The sequence below is a fragment of the Silurus meridionalis genome, chromosome 14 (genome assembly GCF_014805685.1).
Source record: "Silurus meridionalis isolate SWU-2019-XX chromosome 14, ASM1480568v1, whole genome shotgun sequence".
Lineage (NCBI taxonomy): Eukaryota > Metazoa > Chordata > Actinopteri > Siluriformes > Siluridae > Silurus > Silurus meridionalis.
The window spans coordinates 23,405,435-23,421,214 of NC_060897.1; the positions used below are offsets into that span (position 1 = coordinate 23,405,435).

Genomic DNA, 15,780 nt, shown 5'->3' on the forward strand with positions numbered 1-15,780 from the left:
ATAAAACATTTTCCTGAATTTTTTCAGCTCTCACACTGAGCTTCAGCAGACGCCACGTCCAGATATCTAACGGAAACTCCATCTGGACACTGAGTTTTAATGAGACTCAGGACTCGGAGCATTCTCATGTCCCGCTGGTGCTGCTGCATGGCTTTGGAGGTGGAGTGGGATTGTGGATAAAGAACCTGGCTGCTCTGGCTCTCAGCGGGAGAAGCGTGTACGCTCTGGACCTGTTGGGTTTCGGCCAAAGCAGCCGACCAGCAGCAGGCAGCCACGCCCAGGAGGAGGAGGAGAAGCTGGTCCAATCACTGGAGGAGTGGAGGGAAGTGGTGGGGGTGGAGCTTATGGTGTTGTTGGGTCACAACCTTGGAGGGTTCATCTCCACGGCTTATGCTCTGAAACACCCACACAGGTGAGATGTGGAAGTAAAGCAAGCAGTGGAGTGTGAGAAACGCTGATAGACTTAATTATGTATGAGGGCATAATGTAGCTTTATTTACACTGTGTGTGATCACTGCTGTTACTGCTGCTCATTCAGTCCACCACCATGGACACTAATGCTTATGAATTTAGAATTTAGAACTGTGCAGGTATGTTATAACTTCCTATGTGCTGCTGGTCAGGGTGAAGAACCTGATCCTGGTGGAGCCATGGGGATTCTCAGAAAGACCTGAGGTGCAGGATGTCCACTGCAGGATCCCCGTGTGGGTAAAAGCTCTGGGAAAAGCCATGGACCCCTTCAACCCCCTTTCACTGCTCAGACTGGCCGGTCCACTGGGTACACACACACACACACACACACACACACACACACACACACACACACACACACACACACACACACACAAATTCACACTAAATCACATGGAAAAGTTCCAGGCCTCTGCACAAGATCCTCATAATCTCCACAACATCTCTTCACTACTCCACCCCCCTGCCACACCTGCTCCATCCTCCCTGACCGCTGAAGACTTTGCCTCCTCCTATGATAAGAAGATTAAGGAAATCTGCCAGACCTTCACTTCCTTTTGAACAATGACTACACAACACCACTAAATTCTCAACCATAGCAGAAGATGAGATACTGCAAGTCATTCAATTTTGCAATCCCACCACCTGTCCTCTGGATCCAATCCCTTCAACTACGCTTCAGACCATCACACAAGATCTCCTGCCCTTCATCTCCACAATCATCAATGGGTCCTTAACTTCTGTCCATGTGCCAACTACCTTCAAGCGAGCAAGGGTCATTCCCATCTTGAAGAAATCTGCTCTGGACCCATCAGACATCAACTACAGACCAGTATCACTTCTCTCCTTTCTTTCTAAATCTCTGAAACGCACTCTGTTTATCGCTCACAGAACAACCTCGATGATCCGAACCAGTCTGGCTTCAAAGCAGCACATTCCACAGTGACGGCCCTTTTAGCTGTCACTGAGAAACTGCATGCTGCTTGATCAGCCAAGCTTCATCTGTCCTCATCCTCGTCGACCCTTCAGCAGCATTCGACACAGTCAACCAGAAGGCTCTATTGTCTACCCTCAGAAGCCTCGGAATCCATGGAGCAGCATTGGAATGGTTTTTCTTCCTACCTGGAAAGTCGCTCATACCAGGTAACATGGAGGGGATCCATACTTGCCGCGTGCAGACTCACCACTGGTATCCCACAAGGCTTGGTACTTGGTTCCCTCCTTTTCTCTGCTCTGCCCTTCAGCCACTGCTCGTAACTTTGGGGTAACTATGGACAGTCAACTGTCCTTCTCCTCACATGTTGCTAATGTGGCTTTTTTTTTCTTGAAGGATTCGACAATTTCTGTCCACGCAGGCTGCCCCGGGGCTTGTTCATTTAGAGACTGGACTACTGCAGCTCTCTGCTGGCAGATCTTCCTCTGAACACTATTTGTCCACGGCAAATGATCCAGAACACAGCTGCACGACTTGTGTTCAATCTGCCCAAGTTTTCCCCTCACCACCCCACTGCTGCTCCTCCACTGGCTTCCAGGAGCTGCACGTATCAGATTCAAAACACTGATTCTTGCCTACAAAGCTGAAAATGGACGAGCGCCATCTTACCTCAGTGACCTCATCACATCTCGCACTGCACCACGCTGTCTGAGATCCTCCAGCACTGCTCGACTGGTACCACCTTCTCTCAGAATGAGAGGCAAGTATACTTCAAGGTTCTTCTCTGTTGTGGCACCGAGGTGGTGGAATGAACTTCCCCTAGATGTCCGAGCAGGGGAGGGGGCGAGGCGATGGTTCAAGCGACGGTTGAAGACCGTCATCTTCCTGAAACACTTAAACTAACACTTTCCAAGTTTGCTTTGTTTAGATAAATCAGACTACAACTCTGTTTAGAATTTTTTTTAAAGTTGTAATCCAGTGTACCAGTGTAGATTCATTAATTGATGGAGACTCAAAGCACTTTTGTACGTCGCTCAGGACACAAACATCTGCTAAATACCACAAACGTAAATGTAAATGTACACACAGCTAAACACACACAAAGGAGTTTGTGTGGAGTGTCAAGTTATTGTTAAAGAGTGGTAGAGTACACATTCTCTCTCTCTCTCTCTCTCAGGTCCGTTATTGTTACAGCTTCTCAGGTCGGACTTTAAACAGAAATATTCCTCTGTGTTTGATGATGACACGGTGCTTCATTACCTTTACCACCTTAATGCACAAACACCCAGGTATTTAACACACACTCTTTTCTTTGTGTTGACATTTTGGATTGTTGCTGAATTCCTTCACATTTGTGCAGATAAAATATTAAATAAGGGGAAATGAAAAGTAAGGTTTAAAATAAAAGAAACACACTGCACACGTCTGACAGATTATTTAACAAAATAAAGTTACAAATATCACACCGGTTTTTCTTTTTTTGCCCCACAGTGGTGAAACAGCATTCAAGAATATGACAATCCCATATGGCTGGGCCCGGCGTCCCATGATGCACCGAGTGGGAAAACTCAATCCCACGATCCCAATTTCCATCATCTGTGGCTCGCGCTCCTGCATCGATGGCCAATCAGGACATGCCATTCACCAGTTGAGACCCAACTCACAGACAGACATTATTGTGCGTCTGGAGATGATCTCTAAAAATCCATCCTGCATTCTAGCACTGGCTTAATACATGCCTGATGCACTAAAACACACCCACCAAACACATCTGATGCACTAAAACACACCCACCAAACACACCTGCTGCACTAAAACACACCCACCAAACACACCTGCTGCACTAAAACACACCCACTAAACACATCTGATGCACTAAACACATCCACCAAACACACCCAATAAACACACCCACCAAACACACCTGCTGCACTAAAACACTTCCACATGCATTTCTCTGGTCACATGACTGCTCGATGTAATAAAGTGAATATAAATCTAGAATCAGTGCGACAGTCAGTGTATATTTTCTGGTTATAATTTTTATGTTTATTGTGTTCTAGGTCATCAGAGGGGCGGGACATTACGTGTTTGCAGACCAATCAGAAGATTTCAACGAGGTCGTGCTGAAGATATGCAGAGATGTGAATAATAAGGCAGAGACAGAAAAGAAAGAAAAAAGGAAAGTGAGAATGGAAAAAGAGTGAGGTATTTAAGAGAGAATTTAAATGTATTAATGATACGATACACTACCATTATATCAACATGCTCATGATTGAACAAATGTATTATATTTAGAACATATAAAAAATAAACCATAATAAACATATTGTATTTCGTTAGTTATTTTATAAACATCAAAAAACATGCCACTGACTGCAATAACTGATCAAAAAAAAAAAAAAAGAAACCGTAAAAAATCTTTCTATAGAACCACTAATATAACTCACCACCGCCCCCTGTGTCCAAAATAAACCATTACATCTTTCAACCTCATTCTTCTTTTAGCTGCTCCCATTAGCGGTCTCCACAGCGGATCATCCGCCTCCATACCCCCCTGTCCTCTACATCTGCCTCCAACTACCTGCATGTCTTCCTTCACCACATCCATAAACCTCCTCCTTGGTCCTCCTCTTTTCCTCCTTCCTGGTGTCTCCATCATCAGCATTCTCCTACTGATATACCCCATGTCCCTCCTCTGAACATGTCCAAACCATCTCAATCTCACCTCCTTTACCTTGTCACCAAAACGTCCTACATGTGCTGTCCCTCTAATAAACTCATTTCTAATCCTGTCCATCGTCGTCACTCCCAACGAACATCTCAACATCTTCAGCTCTGCTACCGCCAGCTCCACCTCCTGTCTTTTACTCAATGCCACTGTCTCTAATCCATACAACATCTCAGGTCTCACCACAGTCCTATAAATTTTCCCTTTCATTTTCACAGATACTCTTCTATCACAAATCACTCCTGCTATCACTCTTCTCCACCCACTCCTACTGACTTTCATTCCCCTTCTCCCCAGCGTGTACCTCCACCTGTCCAGGATCTTTAACACCTGCTCCCTACTCTCACCACAAATCACAATATCATCCGCAAACATCATAGTCCAGGGAGACTCCTGTCTGACCTCGTCCTTTAACCTGTCCATCACCACTGAAACAGGAAAGGGCTCAGAGCTGATCCTTGATGCAGTCCAACATCCACCTTAAACCAGTCTGTCGTTCCTACTGCACACTTCACTGCTGTCACACTGTCTTCATACATGTCCTGCACCACCCTCATACAATACCACAACTCCTCTCTCCACCCTGTCGTACGTTTTCTCTAAATTCACAAACACACAATGCAATTCCTTCTGTCCTTCTCTATACTTCTCCATCAACATTCTCAAAGCAAATAAGGCATCTGTGGTGCTCTTCCTCAGCATGAAACCATACTGCTGCTCACAGATGGTCACCTCTTCTCTCAGCCTGGCTTCCACTACTCTTTCCCATAACTTCATGGTGTGACTGATCAACTTAATTCCCCTGTAGTTACTGCAGGTCTGCACATCTCCCTTATTCTAGATCAGTACCAGCACAATCCTTCTCCATTCCTCAGGCATCCTCTCCACTCTCCTCCACTTCTTCTCCTCCTGCTGTCTCTGTAGACAATTTGTTACTGTATAAAATATGTGAAGCAGTCAGATAAAGATATCAGTTATTTACAGTTGTACTGATTTGTCCTGTGATTGTTGTGTAACAGCAGACCTTTTTTAATATCATTTTTTATATTAATATTCCAAAAACAAGAAGCACATGTGGGCATAGAGGTGTGTGTTGAGTGTAATCATTAAAAGATCACATGCTTTCCCCGAGTCCATAAGACAGATATTTCCTTCACACACACACACACACACACACACACACACACACACACACACACACACTTTCTCTCTCTCTCTGCTGGAATGAGGGATTAGTCATTCATCTAAACATGACCCGAAGTGGACATGGGCCAGCATAGTGCAGCTCTAACACACTGTACAAACACGTCAAACTCTCCACAGCTGTCAGCACACACACACACACACACACACACACACACACACACACACACACACGCATTACAGGAAGGGGAAGGACACGTCATACACGTATATCTGAGATCAGCATGGTTCATATAAAAAAGAGAAAGCAGATCAAATATATCTGCAAATCCCCAAATAAAACCACAGACTGTCCCCCTGAACTCTCAACTTTAACACGGTATAAATAAATAATCAAATAAACACACACACACACACACACACACACACACACACACACACACACACACACACACCGCTATTAGTCCGAGCAAATATATCCAAGAATCCCATTGGATGCTGTATCTATCAATCACGCCTCTTTCGCCCCGCCCACAGTCCCCGGCTCTAAATAAGATCACGCGCACTGCGACTTTCTCCTGCAATCGCCTGTTCTACTGTTCCGCAGTGACCACAGACCAAAAGTCAGCATGAATGTAAGTATTTCATCAAACCGTTTAATGAGCGCTTATAATGCTTCATAATGCACGTTGTATTCAGACCCTCGAATGCCTGAGTCATGGATTGCATTTAGTTGGATTTCTTTAGAGTTAAAAGTCAGGGTGATGGAGAGGAGCCTGGAGGTCTGGTCTGGTCTGGTCTGGTCGAAAGGGAGTGTCTCCTCTCTTCTCTGTAGAGCACTGCAGAGCAGTGAATGTAAATGTACAAAGAACAGAGTTGATATTCAGCTCAGTATTAACAAAAAAGGAAAGATCAAATTTTGATAAAAATAAACTAGAAAATGTAAAAAGAATGGTCTTGTTTTTGTTATTTTAACTCTGGGGCTCTGGTGAATTGTTGAAGTGTCACTACATTACAGATGTTGAGGAACTGAAAGCTTTCTAAGATCTCTCCTCGCCTGGTCAAGCACTAAATTAATCAGCATGATCAGAATCTTTCCTGTTTTAAAACAGATCTCGCTCTGTGTTTACACCGTATCCTGGTTACAGTCAGGATGAGGATGACTTAATCGCATTACGTCCAAACTGAGGAAGACCAGCTGGAGGGGAAGGTGGACCATCAAGTCATGAGCAATCAGGTTTCTCTTTTAGAGGAACATTAATCTAAACTTCAGACAAACGCCAGCTGCATTAGACTCTGAATGAACAATCTGGAACAGGAAAGTGAAAAGAGTGTGTGTGTGTGTGTGTGTGTTGCACTACAGTGACACGTCTCGAGGCCTTCAGAGCGTTTGTGTGAAAAACTCAGACATTTTACATTTACTCGAGACGGCAATTCTGCACAGTGTGTGAAAAAACGTCTTGAGTTTATATTCAAACATCTAAATAATGTGGAAAGAATGTAGCCAGCCAGTCATCACCCCCCCTCCCCCTCCCCCTCCTTTCTTCACACTTTAACACACTTTCCTCCATGCTGTTCCTCTTTTTAATTCAGTCTCACATCTCCCCCTTTCCACTCCATGCTTAATTTTAGCCCCGCTGCTTGGACATGGTCCAATCCGATCTGCTCTTACAATCCAACTCCGTCTCCGATGACATAAAGGGGAATTTCAGCCACACTGCAGACTTTAATAAAAGAATTTTTTTATTTATTAAAGAAGTACATTATAACTTCTGTGAACTGACGCAGTTCGTGTCTCAAATATTTCAAAATATTGATTGCGAAACATCACATTATTGCGATTGTTTTAAGAGGTCATGCATTATATTTTTCTCACTAAAGGTTCTTCACACATTAAAAGGGGACACGCCTTATTCAGCGACATGACGAGTATTTAATGGATGGAGTGATGAATGATGTTAAATGTTCCTCTGTATAAGTATCTCTGTATCAGATGATCTCCAGGTCGGTTTGTCCTTCTCAATAGCAACAGCATTGAATTGCCATTATGATCTTAAGACCTGGATTTGATTTCTCAGGAACTTGTAAAAAACAGTGTCTACTGGATTACGTCCTATTATATAAATTTGTTAGGTAATGTAGACATTTTCTATAATATAAATGTATAGATTGTTGCTGAATGTTCAGACTGCTGTCTCCATGCTGTAGAACTTTGCAGAAGACACAGAGTGCCACATGTGCAGTATAAACCCCTGGTCCTGGCTCTGTACATGTTCTCCTGTATGAAAATCTGACTTCCAGCTTGCTCTTTACTTATCCCTCATCATTCCAGCTGCTGTTTTAAGATCTGCGGGAGGATAATTATCTTGCTGTCAGTGTTGGTGTTGGTTCTGTGCCCGATCCATAAATAACACTCGAGTGGAAACAGATGGTCTGTAATTTAGTTCGGTTCTGTGGGTCTGTGTGATCAGGACAAGGTGCTGAACAAAGGAGGTCTTGTAGACTTTTTAGTATCAGAGATCATTTTCCTGCTCCGGCAGCTGAGACGTTATTAAAATCACGAGTTATTATTTTGAAGTCACATTTCAAGTTTTTAAGTCACACTTTCTTTTGTCTCTTTCAGGGTGTAGTAGTGCAGAACTGGTCCTTTAAATCAGGACAAACGCTGACTATAACCGGAGTCCCCAGTCGCGACGCCACCAAGTAAGGCTTCAAAATATAAAACCACTAAAACTCTATCATCAAAACAATCATTACCCCACAGGACCGCAGAGTTATGACCCGTGACCCTGAGAGCAGTGCAGGTTTATATTAACGTGTTATGGTAGCAATGGCTCGTGTCACAGGGACGTGTTTAGCACCCACTACTGTAGATATCTCCAGTCTGCGGTGTCAGAGGAAGAGGTCGACCGATTAATCAGCACCGATAGTTCATTGTTAAAATGACTGGCAAAAATCCATAACAATAGTTTTTCCGGCTTCCAGTCTGCTGTCAATGCAAGAGCGGCCTCTAGAGGTGAATCATTTTTTTTTTGTTTTTTTTTTTTATACGAGATTTCACGCTGCACAGAGAGCAATATTATATATTATTTATTAATTAGATAATCAATATATTTCATTTAGCACATTTTCATGATTTAGTACTGTTTTTTTTTAATAAAGTACAGTACTATTTATTTCAGTGAGAACGATTCAACCTCGATATCGGTCGACCTTTAGTCAGGACGAGGGGGTAAAGCTGTAAGTGCCGAGGAGTTTACACTTCTTCCGAGAGCAAGAAAAGAGTTTATAGCTGCTGTAACGTCAGCAACAACAGGAACTTAAGCTGTGAACATTCTCAGCTTCATCACACCAGCCTGTCAATGTGCGTAAATGTGATGTTTTTGCAGCTTTGCCATTAACATCGGGAACAGTCCAGACGAAATCGCTCTGCACATGAACCCTCGCTTCGACGCTCATGGGGATAACCGCACCGTGGTGTGTAACTCCTTACATGGAGGTAGCTGGTGTGAGGAGCACCGTCCTGATGGCTTTTCCTTCAATCAAGAAGAGGAGTTTAAGGTGGGACTTAAAAAGGTTTAATTTTTGATAAATGATGTGCACCAGGGAGGTGCAGGGGTTGATTTTTGGTAGTACATTTACTTGTATTAGGAATTAAATTGATAAATGTGGAGGGTTGCGATAGGAAGGGCATCCAGCGTAAAAACGTGCCAAATCAAACATGCGGATACAGATGATCCGCTGTGGCGCCCCCTAATGGAAGAAGCCGAAAGAATATCAAGAATGTAAGATTTACAAAACTTTTCCACGATTGCTGTGGGCAGAGTTGTGTAGCCCCGCCCCCTTTTCCAGGCAAGTTCGAAGCCAAGGACACATTATTGGTCAATACACTGAAAATGTCTGCTGCAGTTATCCAAAAAAACACTCATGCCGATTGCTGAACAAAGTGTGCCACACATTTTATGTTTGTTAATAATTTTTCCCCTTTTGTGGCATTCATTCATTTTTCATATCCTCATGTCAGGTAAAAGAAAATGGGCTAAATTTCATGGATCATTTTGGGACATCAAAACATTTAAAATGTACACCAGTATTTTTTTAAGAGATCTTTGTGTTAATGTTTTAGTGTGATCGAGTGTTAGTGTGTACTCGGCCTGAGACTAAACAGAAGATGGATTTTCAGCTTGCATTTGTCCTCTGAAACACCAGAGGGCGCTAAAGCCTTTTATTAAGAATTATTATTATTATTATTATTATTATTATTATTATTATTATTATTACAGTATGTAAATTAAACAGAACCCTGCTCTCCCTCCATCAGATGTGGATCAAATTCACCAATGAGGAGTTTACAATCACGCTCCCAGACCAGTCGGAGATCCGCTTCCCAAACCGCCCCGGTGCTGAGAAGTACAGCTTCATGAACTTCGATGGTGAGGTGCGAATCCACAGCATCGAGATCAAGTAGAATGGATTTCTGCAGTGCTGGAACATGTCTGGCCACATGCACCACTAATTCACCCCAGTGTTCTTCTGCCTTACACGCCACCGCACCACTACACAACAAGCGCTTCGAGAACCCGTGAGAACACACACACCGAGATCCTGATCACTGAATAAAACAACGAGCTTCATGTTTACAGCAGAGCAGTTTTAACGTCATTCCAAAAACCTCCTACAGCTTCATTTTGTAGCTGAAAGCAGCTTATACTTTGTTGTTTTGCTTTTTGTTTCAATAAAATAAAAAACGATTTGAATAAAAGCGGCGTCCCGACTGCATTCCTCTGTGATGATGATGATGATGATGATTTAGAGCAGTGTTTGGATTGGAAGGTGATGATCATTTTAATGTGTTTCTGTAACAATTAAGGAAGAAAGAGAATGAGTCCTGAATGACTTCTTTACAGTTTCACGGTGACAAGCGACATCTTTTATCCTGAAACAGCAGCGAGAGCTTATAGCAGATACTGGGGAAGTCAGGGAATAAACTTTCATGGACTATAAATGCAACTCTAAAAGATTAAGGTGTATGTTTTAATTAATAAAAGAATATTGCAAATTGCTGTGAAGAATAATACATGTGTGTGTGTTTTAGGAAAGTTATCGACTTTACACATTTATACACATATTTCCATCTCAGCTCTCATATGATCTGATTGATAACTCAAGACGGATAAATGTGAAATTGTGCTGATCAGCGGAAGTGAGGAGCTCAGCGCGGACCGGAAGCAGCTGATCTTAATGCGCTTTAATTGCGTGCGCGTGAACAGTAGTGAGTCGGTTCATCAAAATGAACAAATCTTTGAGTCATTTAGTTCATTTCGTTCCTTTGATCAGATAAAAATAAAATGGTCAAAATAAAACGTTACATTATCAATAATCAGATCTCCCGGCACGTCGACATACACCAACTTTAACTATAATTCTTATAATGAAAATATGACAATGGGGCTAAAGACAAATGATAATAAACACAATGAGTCGCTTCACCTCTTATATCTTCTTGTCCATGTCTTTTGTTCTTTTTTCACGTAAAATAATTATTGTAACAATAATGTCAAGATTCGGACTAAAAACCCTGATCTATTGTGTAGTGTCTATGGGACTCAAAATAATGAACGACTCGGACCAGAGGAGTCGATTCAACTGCTCGATTCTCTTCCTGTACTTAATGTTGCGATGCTTTGCTCGTGAGTATTCAGTAAAAAATGACTCGGTTCTTCTGAGTCATTTTAAAGACTCGTTAAAAACCAAAGAAATCGTGTATGACCTACTCATCAGTACTAAAGAAGCTTCCTACAGGTTACTGAGTGATTCAGGGGGATTAGTAACTGTCACAATGACGGAAAGTGTGACTGCATCGCACTAAAGCAACAAACACACAAACAAACAAACAAACAAACAAGGAAAGAAACTCACCCCTTTATAAAGAGTCTGCAAGACTAGAAACAGTCCAATGCAATCCAACAAGCAATTAGTGCGACTCTGAGGGGGCGACATATTTAGGGAGCGTCACCAAAGTGCAGCAACAACCAAAAGTGTAAAAGTCGGACCCTGACACTGGATCTCTCCTGGCACGTGCATCATTTTGAACATTTCTGCTACGTGAATATGACGCATCACAACACTACAGAGAAGGAGGCGTGTCCTGAGAATCATATAGAACACAGATTAACATGGCAGAGGCAGAGCTGTAACCTCCTGCAGACACAATAGAAAAAAAACCTCTGCTTTTATTTCAGCTTTTTCACAAACTCGCCTTTGTAAAAACAAAACAAACAAAAAAAAAGTAAATGCACTTTAGTAAATTGATGATTTGAACCAAAGAAATAAAAGTGAACTACTAGAGAATCAGATTTTTTCTAACGCATCCTATTAATGTGTTAATGTTTTAGTGTGATCGAGTGTTAGTGTGTACTCGGCCTGAGACTAAACAGAAGATGGATTTTCAGCTTGCATTTGTCCTCTGAAACACCAGAGGGCGCTAAAGCCTTTTATTAAGAATTATTATTATTATTATTATTATTATTATTATTATTATTATTATTATTACAGTATGTAAATTAAACAGAACCCTGCTCTCCCTCCCTCAGATGTGGATCAAATTCACCAATGAGGAGTTTACGATCACGCTCCCAGACCAGTCGGAGATCCGCTTCCCAAACCGCCCCGGTGCTGAGAAGTACAGCTTCATGAACTTCGATGGTGAGGTGCGAATCCACAGCATCGAGATCAAGTAGAATGGATTTCTGCAGTGCTGGAACATGTCTGGCCACATGCACCACTAATTCACCCCAGTGTTCTTCTGCCTTACACGCCACTGCACCACTATACAACAAGCGCTTCGAGAACCCGTGAGAACCTACCAGAGAATCAGATTTTTTCTAACGCATCCTATTACATTAATGTTGAATCAATTTAAAATCAGATCGCACTGCATCACAATAGGTGTGAATCGTATCACATCGGTATTCGCTTCATATGTATTTTTAATCTATCGTGTCATTGGCTATGCAAATCGCATCGGCCTTAGTTATGGAGTTTTGAACTCTGTCTGTCTTTTCTTATTCTACACACACACACACACACACACACACACACACACACACACACACACTCTCTTAGCTTAGCTTGTTCTTGCACTCAGGTTTCATGGAACAGATGTGTAAGAAGTTAGACTACTTTGTATGCTGCAATCCAAACATTGGGTTTCTCCAACATTGGAATATGATTCCAGAATTATGACTTTGGTTTTGTTGACCATTAGCTTCATTAGTACAGTATTGCTGTACAAAGCTTTTGCTAAGAGTAATAACTAATGGTACGTTTAGGAAATCTGCATATATCCTGCATGTAGGTGTTTATTGGGGTTTGGGAAATGCTTGAGGGTCAGTGATGCACTGGAGGTCTGGAATCCTTTGCTTTTGTGACATTGTCATGTTTTTTTGGTGTGTTTGTAGAAGAGTTTTAATAGCTTTCTACAAGTAGGTGAGGATCTTTCCTCTCTCTGTGTGTGTGTGTGTGTGTGTGTGTGTGTGTGTGTGTGTGTGTGTGTTGTACATGTTTCTGAGCATGATATTGTGTATAAATGTTTGTTGTTTGCTATCTGATGAGGAAACCAGGCTGATTTATGAATAAATGATAACTGGAACAGAATGGATGTGTTAATGTATGGATAACTGTAATTGTATAAAAAGATATGTTCTGTTTAATAATTAATAAATTGTAATCAATTGCTGTGGTATTTGAGAAGTAAAACTTTGGGGTCATGCTTTTAGAGGAACAGCTGTAACTGTAACTCTGCTTTATCTCACTGTCCCCATGTGGATTCTTATTATGCCTGATGTGTGTGTTATTCCTTACATGTGATATGATAAAAATAATCTTTATTTTATATAGCGCCTTTAAAAGTAACATCTCAAAGTCCTTTCCAAGCATAGAAGAAGAAATAAACATCACAGAATAAATCACATAAAAGCTGTGCTTAAAGTGAGTTTTAACAGCAGATTCACAAACAGTAAAAGACTCGGACTGTCTGATCTCAGTGGGGAAAGAATTACACAGCGTTGGTGCATGTGAGGAAAAGTCCGATCACACCGTGAGCATAAACGAGTAGGAAGTACAACTAAAAGACCGGAGAATCAGAGGAGCGGAGATCATGTTAATATCTATTAGAGCTCATGACATGATGGTTGAAGGAGTGTTTTCATTCTCTGACTTTATTTTATTTATAAATTTCGCCGTCTCTGCATCACTGAATCTAATAGGATTTATTTTCTTTCTCAGTGAGGTGCGTTTATTTTTCCTCCCTATTTCTCTTCACTCCTTCTGTTTTATCCTCAGTTTGCTCACACAGCGGTTAATTCTATTCCATTTGACAGTCCATTGGTGACGCTTGCAGCCTCTGCTACTGATCTGTGTGCCTTCAAGCCCAGATTTAAAGCGAGACGAAATTGCTCTGCGTTTTTAACTCCACTTTCCTTCTGGGTTTCTGATATAGATTCACTGGTCCTTTACACTCGGCTAAATAAACGATACGATGCAGAAATAGTCACGATAACCAGTGAATAAACGCTGTGTGTGTTACCGTTAGTAAAGTAAAATACTTTATTATTTATATAAGGCTGATTATTATTGTACAAAAAGTCATCCAAAGTGATTTATTCCTCTTATATAATAAATAATACTTTAATAATTAACATTAGACATCATAACTTCAATTCTGATGTACTGAATGTACATAATGCATCTTTACTCTGCTGGAACACAAAACTTTTATTCAGACCTCTAATACACCTGAACTCCTTCCAGCCAATCACAATCCATTATTCACACCTGAACTCCTTCAAGCCAATCACAATCCACTATTTACACCTGAACTCCTTCCAGCCAATCACAATCCACTATTCACACCTAAACTTCTTCCAGCCAATCACAATCGAGTATTGACACTGAGTATCAGTAAAATTGGTTCAAATGATCTGTCTATTATATAAAAGTAAGAACCTCCAGGTAACGATTCGTATCACACGAATGTGAAGGCTCGTAATCTGGTAAAGTTCTTTCTCTTTAGTAACACCTGGTAAAGGCTCTGTCACAGTGGCAGGCAATCAGAATATTAAACTTAATAAACCAATGATATCTGCGGTTACAGTCGAGCGAGTTCCTCCCACCCACTGCTGGCAAAAGGAAAAACTATGGTTGGGAACAGAAAGAGTAGCTGAAGAAAGAGTAGCTGAAGAAAGAGTAGCTGAAGAAAGAGTAGCTGTGATCTTACAGAGTCTGTTTCAGTTTCTCCTGCAGCCCAAATCACAGTGTTGATATAAACTCAAAATCTGTGTTTTTAGATGGAGGTTATTTTTCATTCTGGGTCTTGGAGTGTTTAACAGGCAGGTGAGAGGAAATAGGTGCTGTTTCTCAGGAGGATAAAGCAAATGCTTTTACACACATTACCGCATTATAGTGCAGAGAAACAAAGCACGTGCTGAAATGATGCAGGAACGAGAGCTCTGGAGATTGCAGGCATTCTGATTGAGATGGTGTTCAGCAGATGTGCTGAGATGTGGGTTTTATTCCAGTCTGCGGTGCTCCAAATGAGCTCGTAAACACACTCTGAATCCTGAGGGTCACACCTACAGCATGACAGGAAATTGAATTTGTGTGGACACTTGAGGCTTCAGGCATGCGATTCTGTCTTCTTTCTTTTTTTCAGTGAAAACGTGCATGGAAATAAACTCGTGTCCTCAGGGTTCTTCTGGAAGCGAGGAAGCTACCTGGAGCGTGTGCTGACCGGACAAAACCTATTTTCAGCCACAAACTGCATGTGTGTGTTCATGCATCAGTCTCTCCTGCTGTGTGTCTGTTCAGCTCGTTACAAAGCCGTGACGTGTGTAAAGCGAAAACCTCTGCAGAATTTGTAGGAAAGGAAACGTAGCACAAAGCCGCAGTCAGACGTCGATAAACGTCTTCCCGAGTCCCTCGACACGGCGACCGCGTCGATACCGAGACACACGGCCCTTACTGTCTCTACTGTCTCTAATTGGCTATGATAAATATATAAGTGCAGTGTGAGGAACAGCACTAGGAACCTAAGGAGGAGAAAACCTGCTGAGGAGATCAGAGATGATGATGGAAACTCCAAAGCTAAAGCCTGTGATCAGATTTATCTGAGTGAGATTATCTCAAATAAAAATCAATAATAAAATTAACAAAATGATAAAGTTCTAAAGTTCTAAAGGAAAAAATAACCTTTAATTTAAATATAAAAGCTTCAAAACAATAATAATGTTACATTTTACCTCAAATTACGATGTTTACTTTCAATTAATATTTATTTGTTAGTTTGTTTGATAAAGGTTTCAATCTGGGTGGATGTTTTTGCTCTAAGGCAGGGCCTGTGTGTGTGTGTGTGTGTGTGTGTGTAAGGCGGATGAGTCTGTAGAGGAACAGGAAGTTGATTTCACATGACTGTATACTTCAGGAGAACTTCACCCTCAGGGCA

General features: G+C 41.6%; 2 protein-coding genes and 1 long non-coding RNA gene across 3 annotated transcripts in view; 2 read left to right on the forward strand and 1 right to left on the reverse strand.

The window, feature by feature from the left end:
- Window positions 1-3,871, forward strand: part of LOC124396958 (1-acylglycerol-3-phosphate O-acyltransferase ABHD5) — a 5,773-nt gene extending 1,902 nt beyond the window's left edge. The window contains exons 3-7 of the mRNA XM_046866361.1: window positions 28-412; window positions 624-778; window positions 2,583-2,694; window positions 2,897-3,083; window positions 3,469-3,871. Of these exons, the coding sequence (XP_046722317.1) occupies window positions 28-412; window positions 624-778; window positions 2,583-2,694; window positions 2,897-3,083; window positions 3,469-3,612 (983 nt within the window). The 3' untranslated portion in view covers window positions 3,613-3,871. The remainder of the gene's footprint in view (window positions 1-27; window positions 413-623; window positions 779-2,582; window positions 2,695-2,896; window positions 3,084-3,468) is intronic.
- A 1,905-nt stretch (window positions 3,872-5,776) lies between these two features.
- Window positions 5,777-10,041, forward strand: LOC124397342 (beta-galactoside-binding lectin-like). Its single transcript, XM_046866917.1, has 4 exons — window positions 5,777-5,914; window positions 7,903-7,982; window positions 8,669-8,840; window positions 9,601-10,041. The coding sequence occupies exons 1-4, from the start codon at window positions 5,909-5,911 to the stop codon at window positions 9,745-9,747; spliced, it is 405 nt and encodes a 134-aa protein (XP_046722873.1). The 5' UTR covers window positions 5,777-5,908; the 3' UTR covers window positions 9,748-10,041.
- Window positions 5,916-11,389, reverse strand: LOC124397343. Its single transcript, XR_006927907.1, has 2 exons — window positions 11,199-11,389; window positions 5,916-6,118 (listed from the first exon to the last, which is right to left on the reverse strand). It is a non-coding gene; the product is annotated as an uncharacterized LOC124397343 (long non-coding RNA).
- Window positions 11,390-15,780: the final 4,391 nt, after the last annotated feature.

What these genes read in the sequence shown, in the direction of transcription:
- LOC124397342 (XM_046866917.1), top strand. An exon ending in CCCAGTCGCGACGCCACCAA is followed by an intron (nt 7,983 to 8,668) that starts GTAAGGCTTCAA and finishes ATGTTTTTGCAG; the next exon opens with CTTTGCCATTAACATCGGGA. An exon ending in ATCAAGAAGAGGAGTTTAAG is followed by an intron (nt 8,841 to 9,600) that starts GTGGGACTTAAA and finishes TCCCTCCATCAG; the next exon opens with ATGTGGATCAAATTCACCAA.